The sequence below is a fragment of the Melopsittacus undulatus genome, chromosome 1 (assembly GCF_012275295.1).
Source record: "Melopsittacus undulatus isolate bMelUnd1 chromosome 1, bMelUnd1.mat.Z, whole genome shotgun sequence".
NCBI lineage: Eukaryota > Metazoa > Chordata > Aves > Psittaciformes > Psittaculidae > Melopsittacus > Melopsittacus undulatus.
In genome coordinates this window covers 45,004,906-45,032,875 of record NC_047527.1, presented here as the reverse complement: position 1 = coordinate 45,032,875, position 27,970 = coordinate 45,004,906, and the positions used below count along the sequence as shown (strand labels likewise).

The following is a 27,970-nucleotide window of genomic DNA, read 5'->3' as shown; positions in this document are numbered from 1 at the left end:
ACATCAGGGTCACCATTTGAGGGGATTTAAGGCACAGACTCCGATTGCTGGTCAAAGACCTTTTTACATTAGGTTACATGATTTATATATGGGTTTGATCATACCCATGCGCTTAGAGCTACAATACAATTGGTTAGTTGCTGCTGTCCGCACGCATAATCTAAAATTACAATTGATTAGTCTGCTTTTTCAACACCATCCTTTTGACATTCTCCTCACGTCTCAGTTCCTTCTTCTACTTCTCGTTTTCATCCCCTTTTTTTCTGTTTTTTTTGCTCCACTTTTCTTGCTTGAGGTTAGTTCCCCACAGAGCTGAAATTACAGTCTGGTTCAAAGTTAATTCCTCAAAGAATTAAGGTTGCTCAGCATACTGTGACCAAGTTCAAGCTCCTCTTCTCCTGCTGGTTACCTCACGCAAACAGAAGTCACTAGGAACTGGACTCAGCTGACTTTGCAATATCAGTAGCTGACCGTTTTAGCCTTTCCATGAAAAGTGAAATTTTTATGAACTACCTTATATGCAATCATATTTTGAATTGTACAGCTCTTTTTTCAATGATGCTTTCCTCTGCTGCCCTGTAAGGTGCTAACAGGAGTAAAACTAAAAACCACAAAAATCTTAATAAAAAATGTAATGGAGAAAAAAGCTCCAAGAGCACAGAATTACTATTAAGTAGATGCCACTAATTCTGTCTACTGCAGTAATCCCAAAGGGTTATAGCCAGTGGTTTAGGATTTCCTCTTCGAGCTAGATCAAACTACTGATCTTTACCAGTCATTTTTGTTTAGACTGAACTATTTTTTAATTATTAATATGAAAATAATACTTTTGAAAGTTTGAATATTTGTTTTGAAATCCCATTTGAAATTGCTCTTATTTATCTTTTCTGAAGAGTCCACGTGCACTCTTCTTCCTAATGAGGTATGGCACAGAGGGATATATATTGTAACAGCTATAGCTTTTGGTTTCGCTTTTTGCTGGGACTATTATTGCTGTTTATGGCATTTTATAATCTTTTGTAACTATCTTCTGTTATAAAAAAATAAGAACAAAACTGAGATCTTTTGGTCTCTTAAAGAACATGCATATTTTATATTTGCAAGAAATAACTTCCATCCAGTGATCAAAACGGAAATTCAAAACTGGAATCAGTTTTGAGTGATACACATTTTCATCCTTTATTGGTTTCTTATCAAGGCTCCTATATAGGATTCACATGCAGTGATTTCTCAATAATCTAAATAAGTTTTATCAAACTTCATTCAAGGGTACTACAAAAATAGTTTACTGACACAACTCTTTGAAGTTCCGTAGAGATGTTTAAAAACTCACTCTGAAGCCATGTTTTCCCCTATCCTATGTATTTCCACTGCATAGAAAGTATAGTACTAATTCTGAAATGCCAGAGTAATGCCCCACTTCAACCACTGACTATTGCATTAGTAATATAGATATTTTACATAGTGCAATAATGGTAACAGTATGGTATGCAACATTAAAAAGCATACAAAAATTACTACTGGCATCTTCTGGAAAATTTGATTAAGCAAAAGTTCTGAAATAAGGTCCTTTGGTTCATAAAAGAACATGGAGACTTTATATGCACAACTTTATTTTTCCTTAATCCAAAAGCAAATTTCAGATTGTTGACAATTTCCCAGAAAAGGGAAAATCTAGATGTGATCCATTTAATATTTCCTGTCCCAGTTTGCCTCACTGACTCATTGATGGGCACATTGAGCTCAGTACCAAAAGCTGAGTGACAGCAGGGACATGCACAGCTGGCTTTGGCAACCCTAGCCAGCGGCAAGGCAGCACATCACCCTTGCTATGAGGTGTGTGGCATGCTGCAAAACTGCTTATGTAGCAGGAGCATGTGGCCTCATCCCAGGAGGTGCTGAGTTACCCTAGAGGTGCTGAGCCCTCTTTTCCCAGCTCAAGTTCCATCCTGGCAGACACCCAGCACCATGGTGGGCTTGGCAGGCTCAGAAGCATACCAGCCATTTTGCACTTTCAGGGATGAAGCATACACCCTTCTCCCGAGTTCCGTGGCAGAGCAAAAGCTCACTCTACCTTTTTCTTGCACATTAAGGGTGGTTCAGTTGTCCCAAGAACACAAGGAGGGGCTTACAAAGCCTCAGCTGCAGGATGAAGGGACCTACTGCTGAGCAAAGTGAGGAATCCTCTTTGATTTCTCTATCTCTCACATGTCTGTGCTTGTGCCATCCAAAATGAGGCCAGAAGTGAGCTGTGCGGCACATCCTCCTTTTCCTCCACTACATGTTGTTTTGAGCAGCTCTTCAGTTTTTCTGGCACGGGACATGTGTACATCTCTCCCTTCACCATGTCAGCGAGAGCACAACCCATAGGAAGGGAAAGGTACGGCATGAGGAAACCTTGCAGTTGGTGAAAGCAGAAAATCTCCTTCCTCTGCTCCAGATATTCCTGTGGCCTTAATAAATAAACCACCATATTTTTCCCCAAGTTAATGTGTTACCTCTTTAATGAGAACCCCATTCTGCTCTGAGTGCTGCCCTTCTGTGAACAATGTGCATGGAACTCACTTCTTCACACCTGGAAGTAAACAAATCGGCATATTTTAATTAAAACTAATCATTTCTTGAAGTCCATATTCTTTATGGTAATTTTCATTAAGCTTTTTTATTATACTTGGTGTAAGGAGAAAACTGATAATTGAATTGAAAGAAATGATAAGTTACCATTTTAATGATTCCTTATGCTGTGAGTAATTTATAAATCACTCAGTATCTTCTCAGCGAAGCTTGCCTTCTGTTTTTAAAACGTACCCTTTTGTATCCAACAAAGGGTTTCAGTGCAATAAGAATTAAGGTGTGTCTCTTAGCTTTTACCTGCAAGCAATAATGATGTTGTCAAGCGTTTCAGGTGAGACCAGCCCAGGATTTTGGGGTGGGGAAAGACACTCTGTTATACAGCATCTTCAGTGCTTCCCTCAGAGGGAGGCAGAGACACCTTGAAGGGCTCAGTATAAGGACATCTACCAAGTGTCTTTTTAAGTAGACACCAGAGCTGGGGGGGGGGAGGGGAAAAGGAACAAGCTTGTAATCATAACTCAGTTGGACTTGTATCCGAGAAGTCAGATGCCATGGACTGGCTCCCTCACCGAATGGCTGCTTTTCTGTTCCTTTTATTGGTAAGTCAGATTCTAAAACAACATTTGTAAACTCTGTGATTATGTCAGTTGAGTCTTCCTCAGCAGATCACGACATTTGACAGTGTAAACTACCCCAAAAAACACCTGTGAATTTTAGCAGAAAAAAACCAAGCTGTACTTATTTTAAATTGCGTTTCTGAAAATTCTATACAGTAATTTAGGTTTTCTTTGCATGCTGACAAATGTTTCTTTTCACTTAAACATTTTGCAGTCCATTGATGTGTAATTTCTGACTTTCTATGTTTAATGCATGACTTTTTAGGTCAGTGTTGTCCTTGGTACTCTTTAAAGTGTCACTGCTATTAATACAATTATTATAATTATAAAAATCCTAATAACTTGACTGAGTATCATTTGGTTCTATGTCTATTTTTTTTTTAAGTTGAGTAAATATGGAAAGCAAATCTCTTTTCTATGCAAGAGGGCTTCAGAGCTGACCATATATTACAGCTGTATTCAACAGAAAAATATGAAATATAGCAAAGACTTTAGCTGAATAAAAAAAAAAAAACAAAGACTTGGCCTATTATTTTATATTGCAAAGAGTTTCTGCCTTGTGGTGCATTAGTGTCTGAGCCGCCATGTGCTTAGTAAGTGAATGAATGACAGAAGTGTTGTTCTTTGGGCTTGTTTTTCTCACTGTAGAAGGAAAGTTGTGGCTATGGTCAAGCAGCATAGTTGTAGAATGTGTTCATCAAAGCACAGAAATTACCCAGAAAGGACTTAAAAGACTTATGAAGGCACTTTTGCTCCTGCAATTTGATTTTTGTTTAGATTATTTTTACTTGTCTGTGCTGATCTTCTGAAATTAGGTAGAGGTTTAAGGCCCTGAAAATTGAAAAGAGTAGGATTTCTGTTATAGTTATGCTCTTCTGTGGCTTTGACACAATTTTACATTTTACACAATGTATTAGTAAGGGTAAAAGTTTGATAACTTCTTGTTACTGACACCTCTAGGAATGTTATAGTCAGGAAAAAGGTATTTGTTGTTATAGAATATGAAATACTAAGACTTACTTTGAAAAGGTCATCAAATAACTTTAGGTGACAGCTCTGCAGTCAGTAAAGTAGAACTAACCAATACAATGCAGCTGCCAAGCAAATAATGACAAAACTTGGCAAAAGCAAGTTAAGGTGAAGATGAGTTTCTGCTTGTTTTAACACAGCACAGAAGTCTCTGAGATTGGCCTGCTGTACATCACACTAACACTTCTGTTTTTTTGTGTAGTGACGATTCATTTTACTCAGTTACCTGGTGATGCATAGTCCTGATTTGTCAAAGTTCAAAACCAAATGTTGACTGTACAGTAGCTAATATATGTCCATTCAAAAGAGATTTTACTGCTTCTCGTGGAAACTCTGAAGCCATTTTCATTCTTTCAGTATATTATTGTTACAATTGTAACTGATGTGTTGGGCCAGGAAGAGAAGCAATTGTAAAAACTGCCATTATGCCATTATTATGTTTCAATGGCTATCAAGTATTTGAACTTTTATTACCCAGAAGAAGCAATTGTTGTTCTTATTATGAAGCATGCACAGCTGTGTTCATGGTGGCCTGGACAGCTTAACAGCATCTTTCAGCGCCTAAAAGAAAGCTGATGCACAAACTGTAGAGGTTAAATAAATTGTAAATTATTTATCCAATTTTAGTGTATTTTGAGAAACAGTCTTGGTTTTAAGCTTGATTAATCTTTCATGAAAATTACCTGTCTGAATGGTGTGTCTGGCTAGTATACTATTAATAATCTGTATGAAATAAAATTGCTGTGGAGTTATACATATTTTAGTACACTACTGCACTTTCATAAAAAGAAAACTTACCAGCCATGAAAGTAATAATTTTCTATATGCATTTCGCCATTGGAGGGGCTGATTCTGCAACCCTTGTTCACGTGACTTCAAAGGCGTTATTCTCATGAGTAAGGGAGTTCTGTTTGTGATACTTGCACAGACACGTTTTATGGAAATAACCTGTTTGATCAGGTATGACTCTTCTCCTGCCAGCTATCATGTGACAGCTAATAATTTTAAATTCACCGCATCTCTTATATGCACTTTTGTCTGGCTACATTTTCCCATGTGCTATCTATGCTTCAGGTTTTTTTTTCCATTTAGGCTGTGGTTACACATCCTACTCATAACTTGGTTGCCCATAAAAATATTAAGGGGCCAAATCCTCTCCTTGCATATGCAACAAAACATCTGTCAGGATGTAGCCAGGAACTTGCAAGCTGATCTGCCAAAGAATTTTGTTGTTGAAATAGGAACTAAAGCAATTCTACATCCAGGAATTATCATGTGAGAGTCAGTTCTTAAATCTCCAGTTTTACATTCTTAAGCAAAAATGGTCCCAAAGAAAATGTGCATTTGCAGCTAGCCCATAATAGAATTCAGGTTTTATTGAGGATATTTATTGAGAAGATATAGCATGACTAATCTGAAAAACTCAAATTTGAATGATAATAGCATAGACCCTGTACTGAAATCACTTTTCTGTTCATTTTACTAGTGGTTAGGCTCAGTTATTTTATGGAAATTCTTTATATCTGTATGACTCAGCTTAACAGAAACAATCTCAGTGGTCAGTCTCCCAAAGTGGTCAGTTCTTCAAATAAACATGTTTTAGAATAAATAAAAATTTGGAATATACTCTTCTGATCGACATGAACATCATCATAGCAATAGCAATGGATTTTCCATCATGGCTGCAGTACAAACTATTGACATCAGTTGCTGACACAGGAAGTAATAGCAACACCCAACTTCCTCAGAATTAGAAAACAAAATGCCAGAAAAATAATCCTGAAAAACTTCCCCTTTTAGAAGCACCTTCATGAGTAACCTACAGAAATGAGAAGTATAGACAAAAACACATTCATGTTTTGATTTAAAAGTGATCAAATACATACTTTTAAAAATATGAGGTTATTTTGTCTATGCTACTCATTATTTCATGTGCACTGTTTTATCATTTTTTTAAGAAATGCAGAATGAATAAAGGGAAGTGTTCATTATTTCAACCCTTCAGTAGTCAGAGCTTTGGCTGACTAATACAGATGTAAAAGTCCCAAAACGCTGACACAACCAGAGCTACCATGGCACCCTCATGACTAATATAATATATGTTAGTTCTCAGCACTCCTCCCATACAGGCCAGTAACAATACCACTGTTGACTTCAAAGAGAGAGAAGAAGATCCAGTATGAATAATGCTGGGAAGATGTTAAAGGCGTGTTCAGTCATTTAGATTTCAGTAGGTGGAGGAGGGAGGATTCCATAATTGCATATAATATTGCTTGGCAGTCAATTAATGATTAGTTAATTCTTGTTTGTAAATTGCTTTGAAGGTGCAGAAAACTATACACATCCTATGGGACCAATTCTGTTCCCAGTCACATCAGAATAAATCCAGAATAACTCCAATGTGCTTCTAAGGCTTCATTTTAGGCACATGATTGAAGCTCTGTATCATTACAGTAAAAGATAAGTTTTCAGACAGGCCACTGTGCAAATGACAGTCACCATAAACATGTTTCCTGCCTGCACCTGTCCCAGCGCAAACCAGAAACAACTTGTGCAATAAGTCTGGCTTCTCTGCAGTTTCCATTTTTTCACAGTCTCTCAGAGACTAACAGGACAACAAACCTCAGTATCATTTTGATCAGATTGCTTATCCCAAGGTTCTCAGGATGCATCCCACACATTCCAGTGGCTCCTATTGCTTTAATTATCATTAGTCACTTAATCTGTGGAAAGTATTGTACTCAGATACTAATTTACAAAGAAAATTTATTCACTACCTAGAAGTATATAGGAGTTCGCTACTAGGAGATAGTAACTCTCTGCTATAAACTGCGCTAGAAAAAAAGGGTTTGTATTGCAGAGAGACATTAGCAATAGACAAGCGGGGTGTGGGGAGCCTAACTGCTGGTGATAGTGGAGAACTGGAAAACATTACTTGGAGGTATAGTTGGATAGATGTAATTTCAGAACTGATGAGGTCTAGCTGGTGAACTAGACAACTTTGGTGTCTGCCTGTCCTCCTTCTTATAACACAGCAGCTACTGAGAGAGAGATATACCAAATGCAGACATCAAATTCATAGGATCAGCCTTTTGAAATAATATCACAAACTGCACTAAGGACTCTGGATTCAAAACCATCAAGACTTCTTTCAAGATCTTCCATTAGCAACACATAGCAGAATGGGTTTTCCACAGTTAGTATAGGACAAATGTGGAAATACGGGTCCTAAGTTTACAATCCCCAGTATTACTGATGACGAAATTCTTGACGTAACTATTACTGGTGCTCAAAAACAAAGGATGAAACTCCAGTGTAAAATGTATATTCTTCACTGCTTTAAAACAGGACTCCCTATAGGCTGAAATCAAGTGGGTTTTGAATATTTGTGTCCTTAAAGAACAGAATGCTTTACAGGCATAATACTTATTTCAGAGATATTCAACACAGTTTTTCAGTTAGGCTTGCTGAGTAGGAGAGTGGTGTGGCTGGATGTGAGCTCTTTCCTTCACTGTTAAATAACAGAACAGGCCACAGGATGCAGACAGTAGACAAGATTCACTAACATTGCACTGGGAGGTGTATACCCATACTTTCTTGTATCAAGAAAATTGCTTGCATGCCAGAAGGGATTTCAGCCTAAGGGTGGAGAGGATTTCACTGTACTCACCAAATGAGGTTCTGCTCTGCTGGTAGGATCAACTGATAAGAGATGTAAACCAGTACTATTTCTGGCAGACTTCATCACTCAGGTTCTCTGGCTAGGGTAATCTCTCCCTTCTACACCCCATATTTTCCCAAGCTGCAACAGAGATTTAAAAGGACAGGACTGAGCTCCTTCTGGGTGAAAAAAACCCACAATTTAAATGAAGTCTGATACTCTCCCTTATCTCAGATGAGTAATGGTTGCACATGAATTTAAGACTCATTCTTCAACTGAAGATTTCATTCAGAAGCAGATTAGGGCAGTCAATATGTGCCGAGGTCTCAGGGAATGTTCTGGGCAAGATCAGATCATTAGAGACATTGCTTTGTAAATGACATATGGTGGGGAAAAGAGGGAAAAGAAGGAGTGTGAAGCTGCTGTTCATTAATCTGTTGCATGTAAGAGGTAGTTTTAATATGAAGTAAGTGGAAAAAAGTCTGTGCCCATCTTTCAGCCTTGACAGAACAATGCAATAAATCTGAAGTGCGGAAAGTCCCATGAGGTAAAACTGCCATAGAGAAAAAGATGATCACAGAGTTTATCCAAGTAAAACTGAAACAAACAAATGAACAGAACTCCAACAGTAGACAAAACATGTCAGATGAAAAAAAAAAAATAAACCCAAGTCAAACAACCAAGTATTGAACAGTACTGGAAAATTAAAAGGAAACTGAAAATTTGATAACTTCTGCTGGAAAGGGCATTTGGTGAAAAAAAAAGAGAAATTCTACAACACTTTTTGAGTCACTTGGATATTTTATTTCTCCCATTGATGAATGAAGCAAACATCCAGTCCTGCAAATCCTATATTCTTCACCCTTTATCATCTGAGGAGAGCAGATGCAGGTCCTAAACCCAAAAGAGATGCAATGAAGAGGTATATCCACCAAATGAACTTCATTTTCACACCTTATTTAGAAATGAGGTTAATTAAACTGCACCTTCTTTTAAATTATGCTAATCAGGAAATTAAGGATTCTCTATTATTTTAATTTTAAAGTAATTACATATTATATATGATCCTGACACCTTCATTTACTCAAGACTTTGGTTGCATAGTTAGATCTCAAATCAAAGCCCTCTGCACTCCAGAGAAATCGGCCTTATGACTGCAGCTGGCTTTCCATCTTACACTGAAACTCTTCAACCTCAGCGGGAAGTTTCAACAAAACACTTTTGTTCTTTTTGGTTAAACTACATAATATTTCAGGTTTGTGGACTTTCTAAACCAGAAAAATACCATTTTTTTAAATAAACAAACACTCTTTCTCTAGTTTCCTAGAATTACTTTTTAATATCAACTCTTGCAACCACATCTCTCTTCAAATGAAGTGTTATGACCTGCAAATCTGGTGAAGGGTATTTCGATGTACATAAACTTGAAATTTGCTATGGCACATCCATTCAAGCTCAAAGTTCTTCCTTGAAAGACAGAATTGATTTTGAAGGTGTTAACTGTTGAAGAATTGAAGTGATAGGTATAAAATAAAATTAATTGCACAAAGTAATTTATAAAAATCCTGTACCTGGCCTAGATGGATTATTGCAACAGACTTAAGAAGAAGTACTGCTTCAGTTCTGCAGTATAGCAATGTATGGCATTTGGGTTGCTTACTGCATTTTGCCCTGCATTTTCATATGTCAATCTTCTTATTGTTCTTGCAGGTACTCCTGGATTTCAGCACAGGATTTCATGTAGAGGTAATACATATTTCTTTAGAAACTGTTTATCTGATCAAAGGGATTTTAGTCAATGTAAAACCTAAAGGGAAAATACTGAACTAAAACATTTCTGAACTTGAAGATTGAAAATGTATTTAAATATTAAACAGTTGCAGGCAATAACCTGCTTACCTTGTGAAGGGAAGTTCTCCTGAGCCTAAATGAGTATCTCATACACAAGAATACTTTTAAAGTAAATATGTACAGTTTTAAGAGTTTGGGACTCATGGACATAAAAAAAAGCACATGATCTATAAAAATTCCTTTTCTCCTTATTGCTGGAAATTCTAAATGTCTGTATTAGTTTAAAATGGATTGAGATTACTGGTCATATGATACTGGAACTCTCTGCTGAAGGTAAAAGAATGGGATGAAAATGGAATGGCAAGATGGAAAACCTTCAGAAGACAAAAACGTGAATGGATCAAATTTGCTGCAGCTTGTAGAGAAGGAGAAGATAATTCTAAGAGGAATCCAATTGCCAAAGTAAGTAGATAGTGCAACAGAAGTTTTCACTGACAAGGAAGTTTTTCTAAAGACAGGCTGATAAAAGCAGAGAGATTTAAAAATGTATTTGCTTAGATTAGTCAAAGCAAGATGATGCAATATTTCCAGCTCTGCTGAGACAGTCTCACAAAGTAAACCCATGTGGCTGCTGAGGAGCGACCAAAGGCTTTCTAGAATATTGCCATCAGTCTACTTCCTGGACTGCTCCAATCACAGTCTTTTAATGTACAGCATCTGTGTGCTAGATCACAATATTTTCCTTTTCTCTCTGATCCTAAGAAACCCATGAGCAGAAGTTCAAGGCTAGTACATAATTTCTGCAGACAATAGAGCAAAGATTATGACCTCTCAACATGACCATACCCTTACTGTGGCCCAGCCACAGGGGGATACCCTTTGAAGTTTCTCTCTTCACTTCCCTGCCAGAATATTTAAGAGAAATAGAAATCCTGTCCAGCACTTAAGGGGAGATGGATCTCTAGGCTGTTTTGTACAACTTCCATTGGTTCTGTCAGTGGAACCTTGTGATAAGTGGTTGAAAAACTGAAATTATATAGCACTTTTTACAGGAACTAGCAATAGGATAAAAAGCCCTGCAGGTGTCCTCAGTAAACTGGAATAAATTATTATTATCTATTATTGTAGATCCGATCGGACTGTGAAGAAAACCATCCAATCACATACAGCATCTCTGGAGTTGGAATTGATCGTGCCCCCTATGGAATATTTGTTGTTAACCCAAGAACAGGAGAAATTAATATAACATCAATAGTGGATAGGGAAGTAACCCCAGTATTTGTTGTGAGTACTCCCCTTTTTCTTTTACCTTTATAATGATAGATCCAGGGTGGGGCAGGGAGAGTAGAAGTAGACAAATTCATTTGTTTCAGGTTGTTATTTTGCTTATTTCACTTTTGGTTTTAAAATGAGTAAATCTTTTTACCTAGATACACTGCTTTGCTAAACACTCAGTGACGGGTGTAGATTTGGAACCACCTCTTGAACTTCGAGTCAGAGTTCTGGATATAAATGATAACCCTCCAATATTTGCACAAACTGTTTTTACAGGATCTATTGAAGAATGCAGTATGGACAGTAAGTAACTATGTTATGCTTATTACAGTATAGGTAGTGAAGCTCACAGAATACAGTTAATACAAACCTGGAGTGCTCATTTTACTGCTTCTTAGGTAATGACATAAAATGGCCAGGGCTACTGCAGAGGAAGGAGCAGCCCAAGCTTATACCCTAAGATTACTCAGTGATGCTTCCTTTTCTCCCACACACAAACACTGAATGTACCAGTTCCTAATCATACCACCATGCAAATTTTTTCACGTGAAAATTTAAAATATATCAGTTCATTCCCTCTCATTACAAAAAATTAGCATTACACCTACACTTATTTCCTTTAGGGGTATATAAAATATGTTTTTTCCTGACTTTTTCAAATATTTGTATTTGCAGCCTGACTATTGCAGATGAAGTAGATTATTAAATAAACCCTTACTTAAACTCTAAAATGGTTCTTTTTGTAAAAAGTACAGCAATACACATTAAACTTGCAAATAGCACTGAGGCAATGGTGCCTAACACTCATTTTCTACTTTGCAGAAATTCTTATTTAAAACTGGGGAGATTCCTTACATGAATATCTGCAAGCTCAGTACTTACAGTTTTTACACAGCCACTATATTGACTCGAGTTCAGTGAAAATCTGCACTGCTCCACCTAATTTTTAATGCATTTGAAAGTCAGAATTCAGTCAGAATCAGTACTGCAAAATACAACTTTTGGGGTTTTCTGTAAATGTCAGTGAATAGATAGCATTCAATAATTTTTATACATCAAGTTATAGCATTGTTTTGATGGGATTTTTTGCAGGAACAAAATAGATTAGTTTTTCTAATTCTTATTTTTTCTTTTTAGACACACTGGTGATGAAAATAATTGCAACAGATGCAGATGAACCTAATCACCTGAATTCTAAAATTGCCTTCAAGATAGAGAGTCAGGAACCTGCAGGTCCACCCATGTTCATTATGAATAAATATACTGGAGAACTTCATCTTGCAAATTATCTTGACAGAGAGGTAACATTTCCTGTTCCAAAGTTAAATAATACGATGTTGTGGTGTATATGTGTTGGGGGAGGGAAAGAAGGTGGAAGGCAGAAAAAAAAGAGAAAAAGGAGAAAAAGAGAGAAAGTTTGTGGGGTTTTACAAAAATTAAGGAAGAAACATTTTTTTCTGTATGTTACAATGAAATGTCTAAGGCAAATTCTGCATTAGGAAATAGTAGCAAGACATGAATATTTATAACATTTGTGATGTACAGGCGGTCCTTCTAACACACTCATTTCTCTTCTTGCAACAGCAACATAGTAGCTACACCCTTGTTGTGAAAGCGTCAGACCGGGATGGAGCTGCCGATGGAATATCATCCCTCTGTAGCTGTAATGTTAAAGTTATTGATGTCAATGACAATTTCCCAACTCTTGCTCAAAGCTCTGTAAGTTTTTAATACCAAAAGCAACATCACTGTTTCAAAACCCTGTTCAGAAGTTGACAACAGAGCCCTTACCAACCCGTAGAAATCATTCACATTTGAATGCTCCACTGGATTGGAGTGGTTGTTTCCTTTAAATGTGCTCAAAATCCAATCCACTGCTTGCACACCAATTCTGATAACATACATATAGATTGTTCTTGTATTCAGAGAAGTCAGCCCTGACACTGACTTCTCTGAATTCAGAGAAATCCAGTCATTCAGTTGTCCAGATCCTTGCAATACAGATTACAAACATTAATACAATCTTTGTATATGTTTTCTTACAGAAAGCACAAATCCCTTTCCTTTAAGCCACCTCCACAAACACTTGAGATGATTCAGCTCTTCAGATATGCAACCAGAATCATAATTCACCCAGAACACATGATTTTTATTAAATTGGCATGGTCTATGTGCAGGACAACCTTTTAGAGAATCTCTGCATTTAGCTTTGTTTTCCTCACATATATTTTAGTGTTTGCTGATAGACATTTATCTGTCATTCCAGTTTTCAGCAAGTATTTCAGAAAATTCACTCAGTTCAGAACTGCTACGAATACAAGCTCTGGATGCTGACGAAGAGTTTACAGACAATTGGTTAGCAGAATTTTTCTTTATATCTGGTAATGAAGATAACTGGTTTGAAATTGTTACAGATCGAGCTACAAATCAAGGAATCCTTAGAGTAATTAAGGTACGGATAAATATTGTGATTCAACAGTTGAAATTATCCTTTTTAAATAGCTTTAATTCATTTAAAAAAATTAAATGAGCAGTAAAAACACTGTCACTTAACCTTCTAAAATATAAAACATTTAAATAAAATGAAAGGAACTTTTATATCTAGTTCTCTGTGGTTTATCTTTTAGGAACTGAATTATGAACATCTCCAGACTCACTCACTGATTATTGGTGTCAGGAACGTGGCTGCCTTCCACCACTCTGTTGCTCATGAATACCAAATATCTGGAACACCCCTCACAATAGAAGTAAAAAATGTGATTGAACCACCAAGATTTAATCCATCTTCAGTTGTGTTTTCTCTATCAGAAAGAACAAGAGCAAATTATGTTGTGGGAACATACACAGCCATTGATGAGGACACTGGAGCTATTGCAACGAATGTTGTGTAAGCTCTAACCTGCTTAAATGCCTGGGCGGAATAATTCTGGGATATCAGGGGGATGAGAAATAGGTATTTTAAAGGGTGTTTTTAAAAAAACAACTTTAAAAATGTTAATAGATATATTACAGATATGTTAATAGATATATATAATAGTAAAATAATAGTGATAGAATAGCATATTCTTCCACTCATTTTTATGCTATGATTATTTTTGTTTCCTGACGCACTTTCCTTAGCCTTGTATACAAGACAAAGAAAATACCATTTTTTCTATCAGGCTGTAAGTTAAATAAATCAGAACAGATTTTTTCTTTTAACCCAAACTAAGAATATTTTTTCTTGGAACATTTGCTACAAACACCGAATTCTATGTTAAAAAAAAAAAAAAAAGGAAATTTATTTCTCCTGAAATTAATATTTAATGGGACCATAATTTGCTTTTTAATGTATGTAGAAATAAATACATCTAATTTACAAAGGTTTGAAAGTTTTCTTAAAACAGAAAAAAGTTAGCACATACAGCTTCAAAGTGTTACAGGCAGAGCTGTAGATTTAAATACTGATATCAACAGGCTTCTAATAAAGGTTTACAGTGTCTAGAAAGATTTTATTTTTAGACTATGACACTACTTTCAAGGTACAATGGACTTCTTTGCATTTACATTATTCCTAATTGTTTTTTCTGGTCTACATTTTTTTAAGCCTACAAGAATTCTGCTTGAACAGGGTAAAATGCAATAGCGCCTAGCACAGCCTAAAGGAAAATATTCCCAAGTGACAAGTATTCTTTGCAAAATGAATATGTAATAAATATATTCATAACATAATGTTGACTATTTTCACTTCACCAAACACAGATATAGTATAGGACGTGATCCAGGTGCCTTGTTCAGAATCAATCAAAATACTGGTGAAATCACACTGACCAAAGTTATTAACCGGGAATCAATCTATTTTACCAATGGGCAGTACAGAGCAGAGGTTCTGGCTATCACCAGAGGTAAGAAAAAAGATTAAGTTCTCTGAAACTAAACTCTCTTTGTTTCAGATTTCTCTCATGGTTTTGTTTTTTTTTTTTTCTCCTTCTAGTTTTCCCACCTGAGCTGCATTGTTTACAGTGTCAGTATTCCCTCCTGACCACGAATACCTTCTTTTCACAGGGGTTCCCAGATATACTGCTACTGGCACCATTGTGCTTTCAATACAAGAAATGAATGACAATTGCCCAATTATTAATACTGAGTTACGGAAAGTATGTATGCATTCCCCATCAGTGATTATCACAGCAAAGAATATGAATGGTGAGGTATATGGTGCCCCCTTTACATTCAGTATACATGGTGAACCTCAAACTACATGGATTATCAGATCAATAAATGGTAAGCTAACCCACAATTTATTACAGAATAAACCATAGTAAAAGCTGTTCCCTAAAATAACAGATTAAGTTAATCTTTAAGTAAAAAACAAACCTGTTATTAACATCTCTTCTAAACTCACTTAAATGTGATTTTAAGCTCATATGGATTTACAAATTTACTCTGGATTTGCATATATGTGTGTGTGTATACATATATACATATGTACATATATACACTTCATATTAGCTCTAGAGTCAGAATCATTACATGTGTTTTAGCTGGTTATCATCTTTTAAAGGAAAATAAAAACATACTGATAAAAATAGAGCAGCAAAACTACTTTACTTGAGTGTAGCTATAAGCACTGCTGTTGGTCTAAATGTAATGAGGTAATTCAAAAGGATTAATTTAGACTAGACATTAGGAAAAAATTCTTTGCTATGAGGGTGGTGAGACACTGGCACAGCTTGCCCCATCCCTGGCAGCTGTGGCTGCCCCATCCCTGGCAGTGTTCAAGGCCAGATTGGATGGGGCTCTGAGCACCTGGTCTAGTGAAAGATGTCCCTGCTTATGATGGGGTGGGGGCAACTGATCTTTAAGGTCCCTTCCAACCCAAAGCAGTCTGTGATGCTATGATTCTGTAATTTGATACCTTTTTATTTCTATATTATCAAAAAAAATCTAAGCATATGACAAAACTCTCTTTTTATTAAAGTTATTCATTGGCAGATCTTTTATGAGGCATATGAAAATGGCAAATAAAGATAACAGCTTTTGCAATTTATTGTACAAATTGTACTTTACATTTATTTCTAAGAAAAACATGTTAATCAGTGCCCAGTGAAGCTTTTCCAGTTTTCTTCAATAAGACATGACTATATTATTAAATGACAGAATTTGCATAACTTACTGCAGGCATAGAAGACTATATTAAATCATAACTATCACATTACAGCTACTTTTGTCTCCTATTTGTCCTAAACAGATGCAAATGTATAACTCTAAATATTTTAAAACTACTGGAAAAAACTTTCAGAAAACACATTTAGATTCCTTGTAAGAGAAACAAAAAAGTATAGAAATTGCAATTTTTATGTTCACCTTTATGCAAATAAAAATCAGTAAAAGCAGCAACAGACACAAAAAGGCGGATTTGCCTCTTATATTTCTCACGTTAAAAAGTGATGACTAGACTGATCTGGTTCAGGATTTTAAAAACTGAAAACTAGCATAGATGAATATCATAAACTTCAACTTTGAATAAGCACTGTAGGCACATAAGAAACAGCAGATATTAGAGTAGCAGCAGTTCATCATGTTCTATAAATATTACTTCAAAAATTCATTATTCAGTTGTACAGTATTTATAGTCAATACCTTAATCTAAATATTTGTCTCTTTTTTTTCCCCCAAAGCTTCCTCTGCAGAACTAACGACTCAGAACATTGACTTTTACATTTATAGGATCTATGTCAGCGTAAGAGATAGCCAAGGCCGACGCTGCCTTAAACCACATATAATTCCCGTGCAAGCTTGTCAGTGTGATAGTCGTAATTACTGCACTAGTGGGGCCACAAAAATAATTATCATTGGTGGTGGCAGTGGGGGTGGTGGCAGTGAGGGTGGTGGCAGTGAGGCTGGTGGCAGTGAGGCTGGTGGCAGTGAGGCTGGTGGCAGCGACAGTGATAAAGGCCAGGAAGGTGGTGGAGGGGGACAAGAAGGAGGATATACTGAGGACCACACAAACTGGCAGACTTACACTGATGACTATGATGAGAATGACAGATATACTGCAGCCACTGATTATGGTTATGATGGAAATGGAGACTATGGCAGAGCTCTCGAAACTTCTACCACACTTAGCGGTGCTGCCATTGGCCTGATGTTCCTTGGTGGATTAATATTTGTTTGTAAGTATAAAATTTTAAAAAAAAAAAGTATTTTCTAAAGGTGTATTTTTTTAATTCTTCTAAAATAGGGTGACTTTTCTGGTTGGTTGCTAACCTATTAACTCCCCATGGGCCATTTGACAGAGAAAAAATTGTCTCATAAATGATACTTTTTACATATTTATATTCTGCATATTTATATATATAATTCATTCAGACATAATTATTTCTTTCCTAAGGATTAGGATTTTATTCCCAAGGTGTTATTCAGATACATTAGGCTGGATAAAAATGTTTAGTAGAAGATAAAGATTTGGGGCAAGAGCTGCCCCTGCAATTTTGAACTTACCCTTTGCAATTCGTAATTCAGTTACATTACTAAAACTAATGGACAAGTATTAGTTCCAAGTAGGGTGTGAAAAGATATAAGGAACAAGCTTCTTTTGAACTCAGAGCCAGCATTTCAGTGGTAGTACAATAGATTTAATAATCTTGCATTTTGAACTTTTTGGCTGTTGCTACCAAGCGCTGCACCTATTAAAAACGTGTAGCATTTGTGACAACAGATTCAAAACAGATAATTCATTCATACATCCTAGTAATTTTGAAGAAATACAAGTTCAGGGATAAGATTTTTCAAGTTAGTCTTTATGCAAAAATTTCCTTTTCAGACCACCAAAGTCAGATGTGGTCATCTTTCTTTCATGGACTGGGCATCAAGCAATCAACATCTAAAATTTCCCAGTGCAGAAATACTGATTACAAAACCAGAGGAAATTGATTTTTTCCCCTGACTTTTTGAACAGTGTGGTTTGTTTGAGTTTTGATTTTTGATTAGTAGGAATCAACTAACACAAAATTTTGAAGCTGCAAAAGGCTGTTTTTTTGTTGATTAATGTTACAGGACAGCCTGCCTTTCTGCCTTTGGAAACTTCTCGTAGTTGGTAGTCTGGAGTACATATTCCCTTAGTCATGCAGTGTGGAGTAGTACTTTGTATGCTCTGTAGCCTTTTCCTCTTTTCAGTTCACTTTGATGTTAAACTGGGAGCTTTAGATGCTCTGCTTAGTCTAGTTTAGGTAATTGCCTCCACTTCCTCTGCAGTAGTACAAGGTTACTAATCTAGTTATCTAGGCTAAGGACCTAAAGACAGACAGACTTAATATTGCAGTGCCTTTCTAAAATAAGCAATGTTTTCAATGTTGGCATTTAAAGCATTCAGCAATTTCCAACACAGAGTCCTTGAAACAACTAAGCGTAATACAGCACACTGGGAAAACTGACTCACTCTATGTAATCATTTCTTAAAGTTAGGGTTTGAGATTTGCCTCTACTGTTTTTTCAAACCAAGTATTAGGTGTAAGTGATGCAAAAAATACAACTGGACCCATAGCCAAAGATCACTGCAGTCAAATGGAGCTCCATTGATTCTTCTATGTCTATTATAGCTAATGTGTATTTCGTTTCAATTACAATATCTGAAGAGACAATTGTATGCTTATATATCAAGAATGAACATCACTGAATGCTATACAGAGCACAGCTTGTTCTGTTTGTTTAATTTTCATATGTATGCAACTTATATTCATTCTCCTGAGACAAAGTCTGTTCCCAGGTGCACAGGCATAAATTTGGAGTAACAGCCCTACTCCACCCCCACATTGCTCTGCTATAAATGAAGGTACAAATTATTCTGAATTTCCAAATACATACATTTCCAAAAGCAGCTAATTATTCTGAAAGCCAGACTTGGAGGCTGCTTGGCTTGAAACATTTTAAAAGACACATTTTCCAAAGTTCTTGAGCACCTGCCCTCTGGGAAAAGCAGCTATTCCTGTGAGGAAGAGATGTCCTAAATCCTGTTTCCTGTTTCTATCATGTTAAGTGATTCCAATTTTGATGTCAATGAGCGACTGTTGTGGATGTGGACCTGGTGCTGCAGCTGGAGTTGGAACTGGATTTGAACCTGTACCTGAATGCATAGAAGGGGCAATTCATCCGTGGGGAATAGAAGGTGCCCAGCCTGAAGACAGGGTCAGTACATCCTATGTTTTTAAAACCCGCAGCAGCTCGTATTTATAGAAAAGACTGCATTTGATTAGAAGCATGAAAGTGATCATAGTACTGTGTTGTCATCCAGAAGAAGTCAGGCAGATATGAAAGGTGATTCTTAATTAACATCTGGAGATGGAGTTTGTGTGTTTTAAGTTGCATTCAGTTAGCTTGGCCCAACAGTTTGGTGATATCTATTCCCTAAGCTGAAACACAATAACTAGCAATCTTAATCAGTGCAAAGTAGGACAAGGTAATAGAAACCATCTTCACTAGTCACTTTTCACATTAACAATGAAAAAAAATTGAAGTCGTTTTTTTTGTCTTTTTTTTTTTTAATTGGGATGGTAACGGACAGCTACTGTTAACAGTTTAGACTGCTAATTTCTTAACATGCTTCACAACATCTTGTTCTTCATATGAAAATTTCAAAGTCATCATTCAAGGAGTCAAAATATTGTTTTCCAGGATGTCTCACACATTCTTGCCCCAACAACTGCTGCAGGAGGTGATTTTGGTGAACCCTCTGGTAAGCAGATCCTAAAGTTTTCTATGTAAGCTGTCATAAAGCTATCTTTCAGAACTTCACATCTTCTGATTCATAGAGCACTTTGGTTTCACAGGTATAACCCAACCCTTCTAATCATACATCTGCAGATAGTCAAACTGATACTAGTATGTCTTGCAGTGTGAATAAAGAACATGAGATTTGAGTTTTGAGCAGATTCACTTCTGGAAACTACATTTATTTCGAAGTATCTGCCAAGGCTTTCAAATCTTGGGCAATTTATCATTCCAGCTCCTGAATGGAGAGACTTTTCAAGGCAGCAGTTTTAGTACAAATCAATCTTGAGGATAGAAGAAGGACATTTTATTTCATAACTTGGTGGTGAAAGGTTGAGCTCTTCAGCTCTCAGTTTTCTGGCTCTGCTTCCCACAGGAGAATAGGACCTGTCAAGCAGCCAGTTAATTACTGACCATTTGTGCACTAGCCTGGACCGAAAGCTGGTACTTAGCACAATAAACTCAGGCTTCTGAGATAAAAGTTCCCTCAGGGATTCAATGGCCCTAGAGAATAAGACAAGCTGAGCAGTGCCATTTCCTCTTTTTCCTCATTCCTTACTCCACAACAGGAAGGAAGGATGCTGGCACAGATCCATTTTCACTAGCTTCTGACAGGAAGACATGTCACTCTGCAAAACACCTTCTCTAATGGCTCTTGATTATTAAAAAATGTTCTCATGCTTAAGGTAAAATCAAGAGGTAACATTTGGGGGCATAAACATGAATTAAGAGTCTTTGTTCTCAGGGAAGTTCTGCTGCCATTGAAAAGTTTAAGACTTAGACATCTCATTTACTTTATTTCCACTCTTCAGTACTATTATGGTGAATTCTATAAACTCAGACTAATGAGATTAAATGAAAAAAAAAACAACAAAATTTAGCCTATGCTTCTTAATATAATCATAGATAAGACTACTGTATGCAATTGGCTTATTACATGATGATATTTAAGACCACTCATTCCTTGTTATCATATATAAAAAAAATTTGGAGAAGATAAATCCTGTGAAAGTATGATTTTATAATTTATTGTAAAGATCATTTTCATTCTGCATCATGAGCACTGGTGGTTATTATGCTCTATCGTTGTTCTCCCAAATCCTCCTTAACAATCTATTGGCTAGAAAATGTGAAGAGTTACAAAGGTATTTCTTTTGGAACAGAGTTTAAGGCAAAACAATTTTAACCCCAAAGTGATCATAAATATACATTTATGTATTTGCATAAATATACACAAGCATTATTTGATTTTCTAATGCAAATTCCAAGATGGCATATATATACATCAGACACAGTAATCTCCAGTCAATTACTCAAGTAAATAATTGATTTTCTAAAGCACATATATGCACATGCTGCCTAGCCTCAGGAATAAAATCAAGGTATTAGATGTCTTCTAATATTCAATTTTTAATTGCAGTTTCAATGTTTGGCACCTGTGCATGGATCTGTGACTAAAAATAGTCCAAAATACCTTTAGAAACTCAGCACTGTCAGTAGCGCACTGGTTTTTAAAACAGCTGCCAAATTCTGTATAAATTTTCACAGAGCACAGGAAGGATAACTTCTTTTCTTTTCAGACATATATACAAACACATATGGAGGAGGAGGAGTAGTAGCTTCTGGTGTTGAAGAAACTACAGGGGTTGGCTATGGCACTGGTACTGGTTACGGAACAGCTGGAGGAATCTCTGGAGCAGGTGAAGTAAAAGGATCAATTGGAGGAACAATTAAAGAGTACCGAGAAGGAGGGGTGAACATGGCCTTCCTAGACAACTACTTCTCTGAGGTAACTGCCTTATCTTCTTTGTGGTATATCTGTGAGCCCACTGTTAGATACTCCTCTCCAACTTACATGGTGAAAATGCAAGATAACCCCACTCAAACTGAAATTTCCATGATATAAGACTGGTGTTAGAACAAAGCTGACCATACTAGTAGGAAAAACTATGACACTCAGGAGTACCACTTTTGAGCTGCTGCCATGGTAGATTTGATTGTTCAATGGCCTTTTGGTAAAACTGATGGACACACTTCAGGCATGGGTAGCAAGCAAATAAATTATTGCAGCTTCATAATAGGCCACCAAACATATATTTTCATCTTTTTCAGTGTAGAGTTTGATAATAACTTTGTGAAATTGTTCACGTATGTTTCCTCTACAGCTTGTCTAATAAAGTCACTTTAATCACTAAAGAACTATGAACACCAGTTCACTTTCTTCCTTATTTTTATTGGCATTTCTGTTCCCGAAAATATTTATTAACTGCAAGTGGCACAAATATGCAGCTTTGTAATTGGCAACAAATTAATTAGCCTTTAAATATGGGATTAAAAATGCTATGATGTTTACAAGATTAATGGATTAATGGGATATATTTTCATAATTATCATGAACATGCATAAATTCTATAATTGCATATTTCACCAAAATATTGATTAATATATAAGGATTGCTGTCTCAAAGTCTCGAGCATGGATTTCTTCCAGACCACAGTCTACCTGCCTAGCCTGGGAGCCCTACATATTAATTGTCTGCCAGTCATAGGCCTCTACAGATTATTCCTGCTATTTCAATCTCCAAACACAGTTTCTCCCTCACAGGCCACCCCTTCTGTCCTTCCCCATTTTCTATAACTTGACCCCACACTCATTTTAAGTTCTCCTCTTTCCTGCCCGATCCCTCTGCACTGACCACCCCACCACCCCAATGCCATACCAAATCAGTGATCTTCATCCCACTCAAAATGGATTTCCTCTCTAGGCTCACAAAACTTTCTCCACTGTGGCCAACCCTTCATCTCATCCACTTTGTTCTTGCCTCTCCACTGTGCCTCTTGCCATCCTGCTTTGTTTCTTTTCCTACCACTTCATTCAGATATTGCTGCCCAAACAGCAGATTTGTTCCCCTGTCTCTTTCAATCTTTCCCTTCATCCAAGGGTCAAACTCACTGAAAACAGACCAAATTTGAGATCCCAAGTGTTTGCAGAAACACAAATAAAACATAGAATCATAGAATAGTTAGGATTGGAAAGGACCTTGAGATCATCTAGGTCCAACCCCCCCTGCCATCAGCAGGGACACCTCACACTAAACCATGTCACCCAAGGCTTCATCCAACCTGGCCTTGAACACTGCCAGGGATGGAGCATTCACAGCCTCCCTGGGCAACCCATTCCAGTGCCTCACCACCCTTACAGTAAAGAATTTCTTCCTTATATCCAGTCTAAACCTCCTCCGTTTAAGTTTCAACCCGTTACCCCTTGTCCTATCACTACAGTCCCTAATGAATAGTCCCTCACCAGCATCCCTGTAGGCCCCCTTCAGATACTGGAAGGCTGCTATGAGGTCTCCATGCAGCCTTCTCTTCTCCAGGTTGAACAGCCCCAACTTTCTCAGCCTGTCTTCATACGGCAGGTGCTCCAGTCCCCTGATCATTCTCGTGGCCTCCTCTGGACTTGTTCTAACAGTTCCATGTCCTTTTTATGTTGAGGGCACCAGAACCGCACACAATACTCCAAGTGAGGTTTCAAGAGAGCAGAGTAGAGTGGCAGGATCACCTCCTTCGACCTGCTAGTCACACTTCTTTTGATGCAGCCCAGAATACGGTTGGCTATCTGGGCTGTAGGCACACACTGCTGGCATCAGTAACATTTGAACAGAACTTATTTCAAGGTTACAAAGATGTTGATTATATAATTTGTTCTGCTGATGTCCCATTTTTCAAGTCAACTGGGCCTTACTGTCTTTAGGGAAACCTTACCATTGGTTGAGTCTTCATGCTTAAAAACCTGATAAAAAGCCACTCTCTTCTTTTTTTTGCTTCTTTATTTGTTTGCAAACTACAGAAAGCGTTTGTGTATGCAGATGAAGATGAAGGTCGGCCAGCAAATGACTGCCTATTAATATATGATCATGAAGGAGTCGGTACTCCCGTTGGCTCTGTGGGTTGCTGCAGCTTTATTGGAGAAGATACGGATGAAACATATTTGGATACATTAGGACCAAAATTCAAGACCTTGGCAGAGATCTGTCTGGGCAAAGAGATCGAACCTTTCCCTGATGTCAATCCACACTGGCCAAGTGTTAACGTCCCCTTCCCCAACCCTGAAAGTGATCTAAATCTCCCACCACCTGGAACCACCATCATTGTCAATGGAGGTGCACCTATGCCTCCCCCGGTTGGCACTACAACTGTTGTTACTGAAAACACCTACACATCTGGGTCAACCATACAGCACTCAAGGCCGATGCCAGATCCTTTGCTCCACGGCAACATGACGGTGACTGAGACCTACACCTCTGGTTCCCCCTCAATTTGCATTGACCCTCTGCGTGCATCCAATGTTGTTGTAACAGAAAGGGTTGTCGGTCCTGCATCTGCTTCTGAGTTGCGTGGCATGCTAGATATCCCCGATCTCACAGATGGGTCCAACGTTATCGTCACAGAAAGATTAATCGCGCCTAACTCCAGGCTCCCAGCCTCTCTGAGCATTCCCGATTTGGTAGATGGATCGAATGTGGTAGTGACAGAAAGAGTGTTCAGGCCTGCCTCTGGCGTGCCAGGCAGCTTAATAAATATTCCCTCAGAATTAACAAATGCCCACAACATGATGGTCACCGAGAGGGTAGTATCAGGGTCTGGGATGAGCAGCATGGGGGCAGCAAATCTGGGGAGCATGAGTGGCACAAGTCAGATGCTCAGTGCTGACTGCCACCTTGGCCAAGCAATGGGCACAGCATCCCCCGGCACCTCCCGGAGAAGAGTGACAAAGTACAGCAGCATGCAGTACTCCAGTCAGTAAGGCCTCTGCTAGGACCCCTTCCTGCTGAAATCACCATTTGCACCGACACTCATCAGCTGCCACCCACCAAGAATATTGTTATTATTTATAACCAGAAAATAGTGCTAAAATTTCAGGGATTCCTACCTGTGTAAGGATCTTTGAAGGGTGCCCCATCTCAAGGTCAAATACAGGGCTTTGTCAGTGAAGGGAAAGTCGAAGTTAGCTTTAAATTTACTTCTCTCTCTCCACATAGACTACAAGTGTATGAACAGACACTCTGTTTTTGGAGGGAGATTTGATTACTGAGTGGAGCAGTGAGAGGGGTTCCTTGTATGCATACAGTATCAGTATGAATTTATGTCATATAAAAGAATGTTAAAATACTGTACTGCTGAGTGATCTCCCACAATAAGCAGATTTGGGTTAATAGCCCCTCACTGACAAGACAGGGAAAGAATGTAATTGATAATTAGTCAGCTCAAGACTAAATAAGCACTTTCAAATGCATCATTTTATATTGCATGTTATTCAAGAAGTGGTGTAAAATGGCACTCACAACCACTTCTCCCATAACCAACAACAGTTATAAATAATCATCGTATAAACACAATGCATTTTCATTGCTTTCTGAAGTTCTCGGTAAAACACTCTGCCATGGCCTGCCATGATGTTATTCTCATGGAAAGGAGTGTGACCAGCAAATCACTGCAGCTGGCACTGCTGTGTTGACACTGTCACCCAGGAAGATGTTGGCTTCTCCATTTCTCCATTACGGTTACAGTTTTACTTAAATGTGAAAGGACTTCAGTGACAACCAGGAGCTCTTAGTCAGATTTTTGTGCCAAACTCTGACTACCATTTAAATCCCCAATATCAGGTTATATTAAGAAGGCTATAATATACCGTGCCAATCCTCTTTTCAAATAGTGACAATAAAATAAAGTCTTAGAAGCTTTGTGATGTGGGGAAGGTAATAGCAAGTATTGTATCACTGACACTGGTAGCTAAAGTCCTTCAGGAAAAGAAAAAGCACTTAGGAGCAATATAAATTTGCTAATAAGCCACGTGGAGAATTTTTATTTCATATGTCAATGTATTTTGCATTGATATTTGGAAAGTTTATTTGAATGTGTTAATTGAAAAAGTCTTTATGATACTATAATCTTAATTAAATCTGGCTTTTATTTTCCCACAAAAACAGCTCTACTGGACTCTGTTATTCTAATAATACTTTAAAGTGTCTTAGAATATGATCTGAAGGAGTACTGAAATATAGTATCTATCTCATTTTACTTGTGTATCATATGTAAAGTAACCATAGTTATCATCATAGTTATCATATGTAAAGTAACCATAACATCACTTAGGTGTAAATACAATAGAGCTATACAGACGGACTAGCTTTTTTTGCTAGACCAACAAATCTGTAGTTTCCCCTCAAATTTTGCTTCTTCAGCTTTGACAGATGGGTTAATGAAAACGTTAAGGCTTGTCTGTGAACTTCCCTCTCTATAAAGTGGAAAAGAAACTTTGGGTTGCATATCCAGCTTACCTTATCTAAGAACTAGGGGACAAGTTTCTGAGTCAGATACCAGGAAAAGGCTTTTTGAAATATCCTTTCAGAAATACGACTAGATCCACTGTCAAAAACAACTCTTAGTGCGCTTTGAGTCAATGCCACTGCTATTAACACTAGTAATCCCCAGGAGTCATGATCAATCTCAATGCTACCTTGAGAAAGGGTCACTTCCAGGGTTTCAAGTTCTTTATAAGTCAGTTGTGCTAGATGCTCTTCCCATATCTGAAGTATTGCTATTTTTATTTCATCCTGTAGCCTGATTATCTTAGGTATCGCTAAAATTGCATTGACTTCAGTGGTATTAGTCTCTCCCATATGTTATGTTGTTATTCACCAACTATAAGTTTGGTTTCTGGAACTATTTGTTAAAGAAGAAAATAGATACTAATACATAAATCTGCACCCTGGAGAATTTGTGCTGAAATTCACTAAAATGCTGACAACCTCTCTTTTGTTTTGCTAGCCACCTATTTACATAAATAAAAAGCAAACATTAAAAACTATGACCCTCTGGACATTTAAAAAGACTATGCAATATAGTCAAAGCCCACTGGGGATATTTTTTTAATGTAAAAAAAAAAAAAATCTTGTGTAAATATTTCCATAATCATCTATGCAAATCAGAAATATTTTTCCTAATTGTGATTCAAAAGTAATAGAAGTAGTCTTTGGGATCACATGTTGAATTCTTTGTGGCCCTCTTGAACAGGGATGCTGTGTGAAGTATGAGTGTCTGAACTAACTGGGCTCTTGTATGCCTAGAAATACAAAGGGTAGAAATTAATAGAAAAAAAAAAGTTGTTTCAAAGGACAGATTTTGATTATGTAGTGATTGTCTATGTCTAGTACTATCTTTTCCCAACTTATTAAAGATCAACAGCTTATTATTTAATGCAATGTCTTGAAATATTTCTAGCATTTTTTAATATTGTTTTCTCACATTGAACAGCAATCACATCATCCCTCAGCACATTTCCAGTACATCTCTGCATATTAATTTCTATTGCTGTGTAATTTTTACAAACTTTCTTAAAATTTCTTTCTTAGTGACATGTGGATAATTTTAGGTTACTACAAATTTTGGATGAAAAATGCATATGAAGATGTGAACAAATATTTGATTCATTAAAATTCTATGTGAATTCATTTTCTAGCTTTATTATTAAGTGGCAAATAGTTTTATCCTGACTAGTAGATATTAGTTTTGTTTCTTTTCCTTCAGTTGTAAGTTAGAAGCCCGCTTGCTGTCTACCTTTAATCATATCATTTAATAAAGAAGAATGAGTGGTTTTCAGGGAAGACAACTCTGGCTAGTGATTATCAATCCTGCTATAAACCATTCAAGCAAAAAGCTTTTATTAAAGTGTCAGCAGAATGCAACACTAAGTCTATGGCTTCCTTGTTTTTTACTTGGGTTTTGTGGAGCAGGGTCCTGCAGTTTTACACAGGTTCATGTAGTTTTACACAGGCTCATTGAGATCTTGGCATCATCAAAAGTATACTGCCATGGAAAAAAATAGAGCCACAAGGTGAGGGTCTCATTAGATTTCTATCTTGGGAACACTGTCTGAATTTGAACTGCAGGTTTTGATACTTTTTATTCTTTCCTGATATAGTGGTACTAAATAGAACATTTAAATTGTTGTGAGCAGCACCTACTATGTGCAATATTAAAAGAACCCATAATTTTAGCAACAGTAAACAAAAACAAGACTATTATTTTGATTGAATTGACATAACAGTGTAATTCAAATGCTCCTCACTACTGAGTAACCAAATGCATTATTTTCATTTTTCATTCTATTTAAATATCATTAATATTACAGTGTTATTGTGTTTTCATAAATAAAAATATAAGAGCGTTGTTTGTAATAATTTCTGAATGGCACTGAATAATACAATAAATAA

General features: G+C 37.1%; 1 protein-coding gene and 1 long non-coding RNA gene across 2 annotated transcripts in view; one reads left to right on the top strand and one right to left on the bottom strand.

Moving 5' to 3' along the window:
• LOC115947232 (uncharacterized) overlaps positions 1–2,760 on the bottom strand; it is a 76,205-nt gene extending 73,445 nt beyond the window's left edge. The window contains exons 1-2 of the long non-coding RNA XR_004081174.2: positions 2,722–2,760; positions 2,499–2,575 (exon numbers count right to left, since the gene is read on the bottom strand). This is a non-coding gene — a long non-coding RNA (uncharacterized lncRNA). The remainder of the gene's footprint in view (positions 1–2,498; positions 2,576–2,721) is intronic.
• Positions 2,761–2,961: 201 nt separating this feature from the next.
• On the top strand, positions 2,962–27,448 carry LOC117436040 (desmoglein-1-like). The gene is made up of 16 exons (XM_034061671.1): positions 2,962–3,173; positions 9,592–9,627; positions 10,006–10,134; positions 10,801–10,956; positions 11,103–11,250; positions 12,085–12,248; positions 12,532–12,666; positions 13,214–13,399; positions 13,575–13,834; positions 14,689–14,831; positions 14,992–15,210; positions 16,608–17,102; positions 18,965–19,113; positions 19,600–19,660; positions 21,276–21,484; positions 23,545–27,448. The coding sequence occupies exons 1-16, from the start codon at positions 3,126–3,128 to the stop codon at positions 24,499–24,501; spliced, it is 3,495 nt and encodes a 1,164-aa protein (XP_033917562.1). The 5' UTR covers positions 2,962–3,125; the 3' UTR covers positions 24,502–27,448.
• The last annotated feature ends 522 nt before the right edge of the window (positions 27,449–27,970 follow it).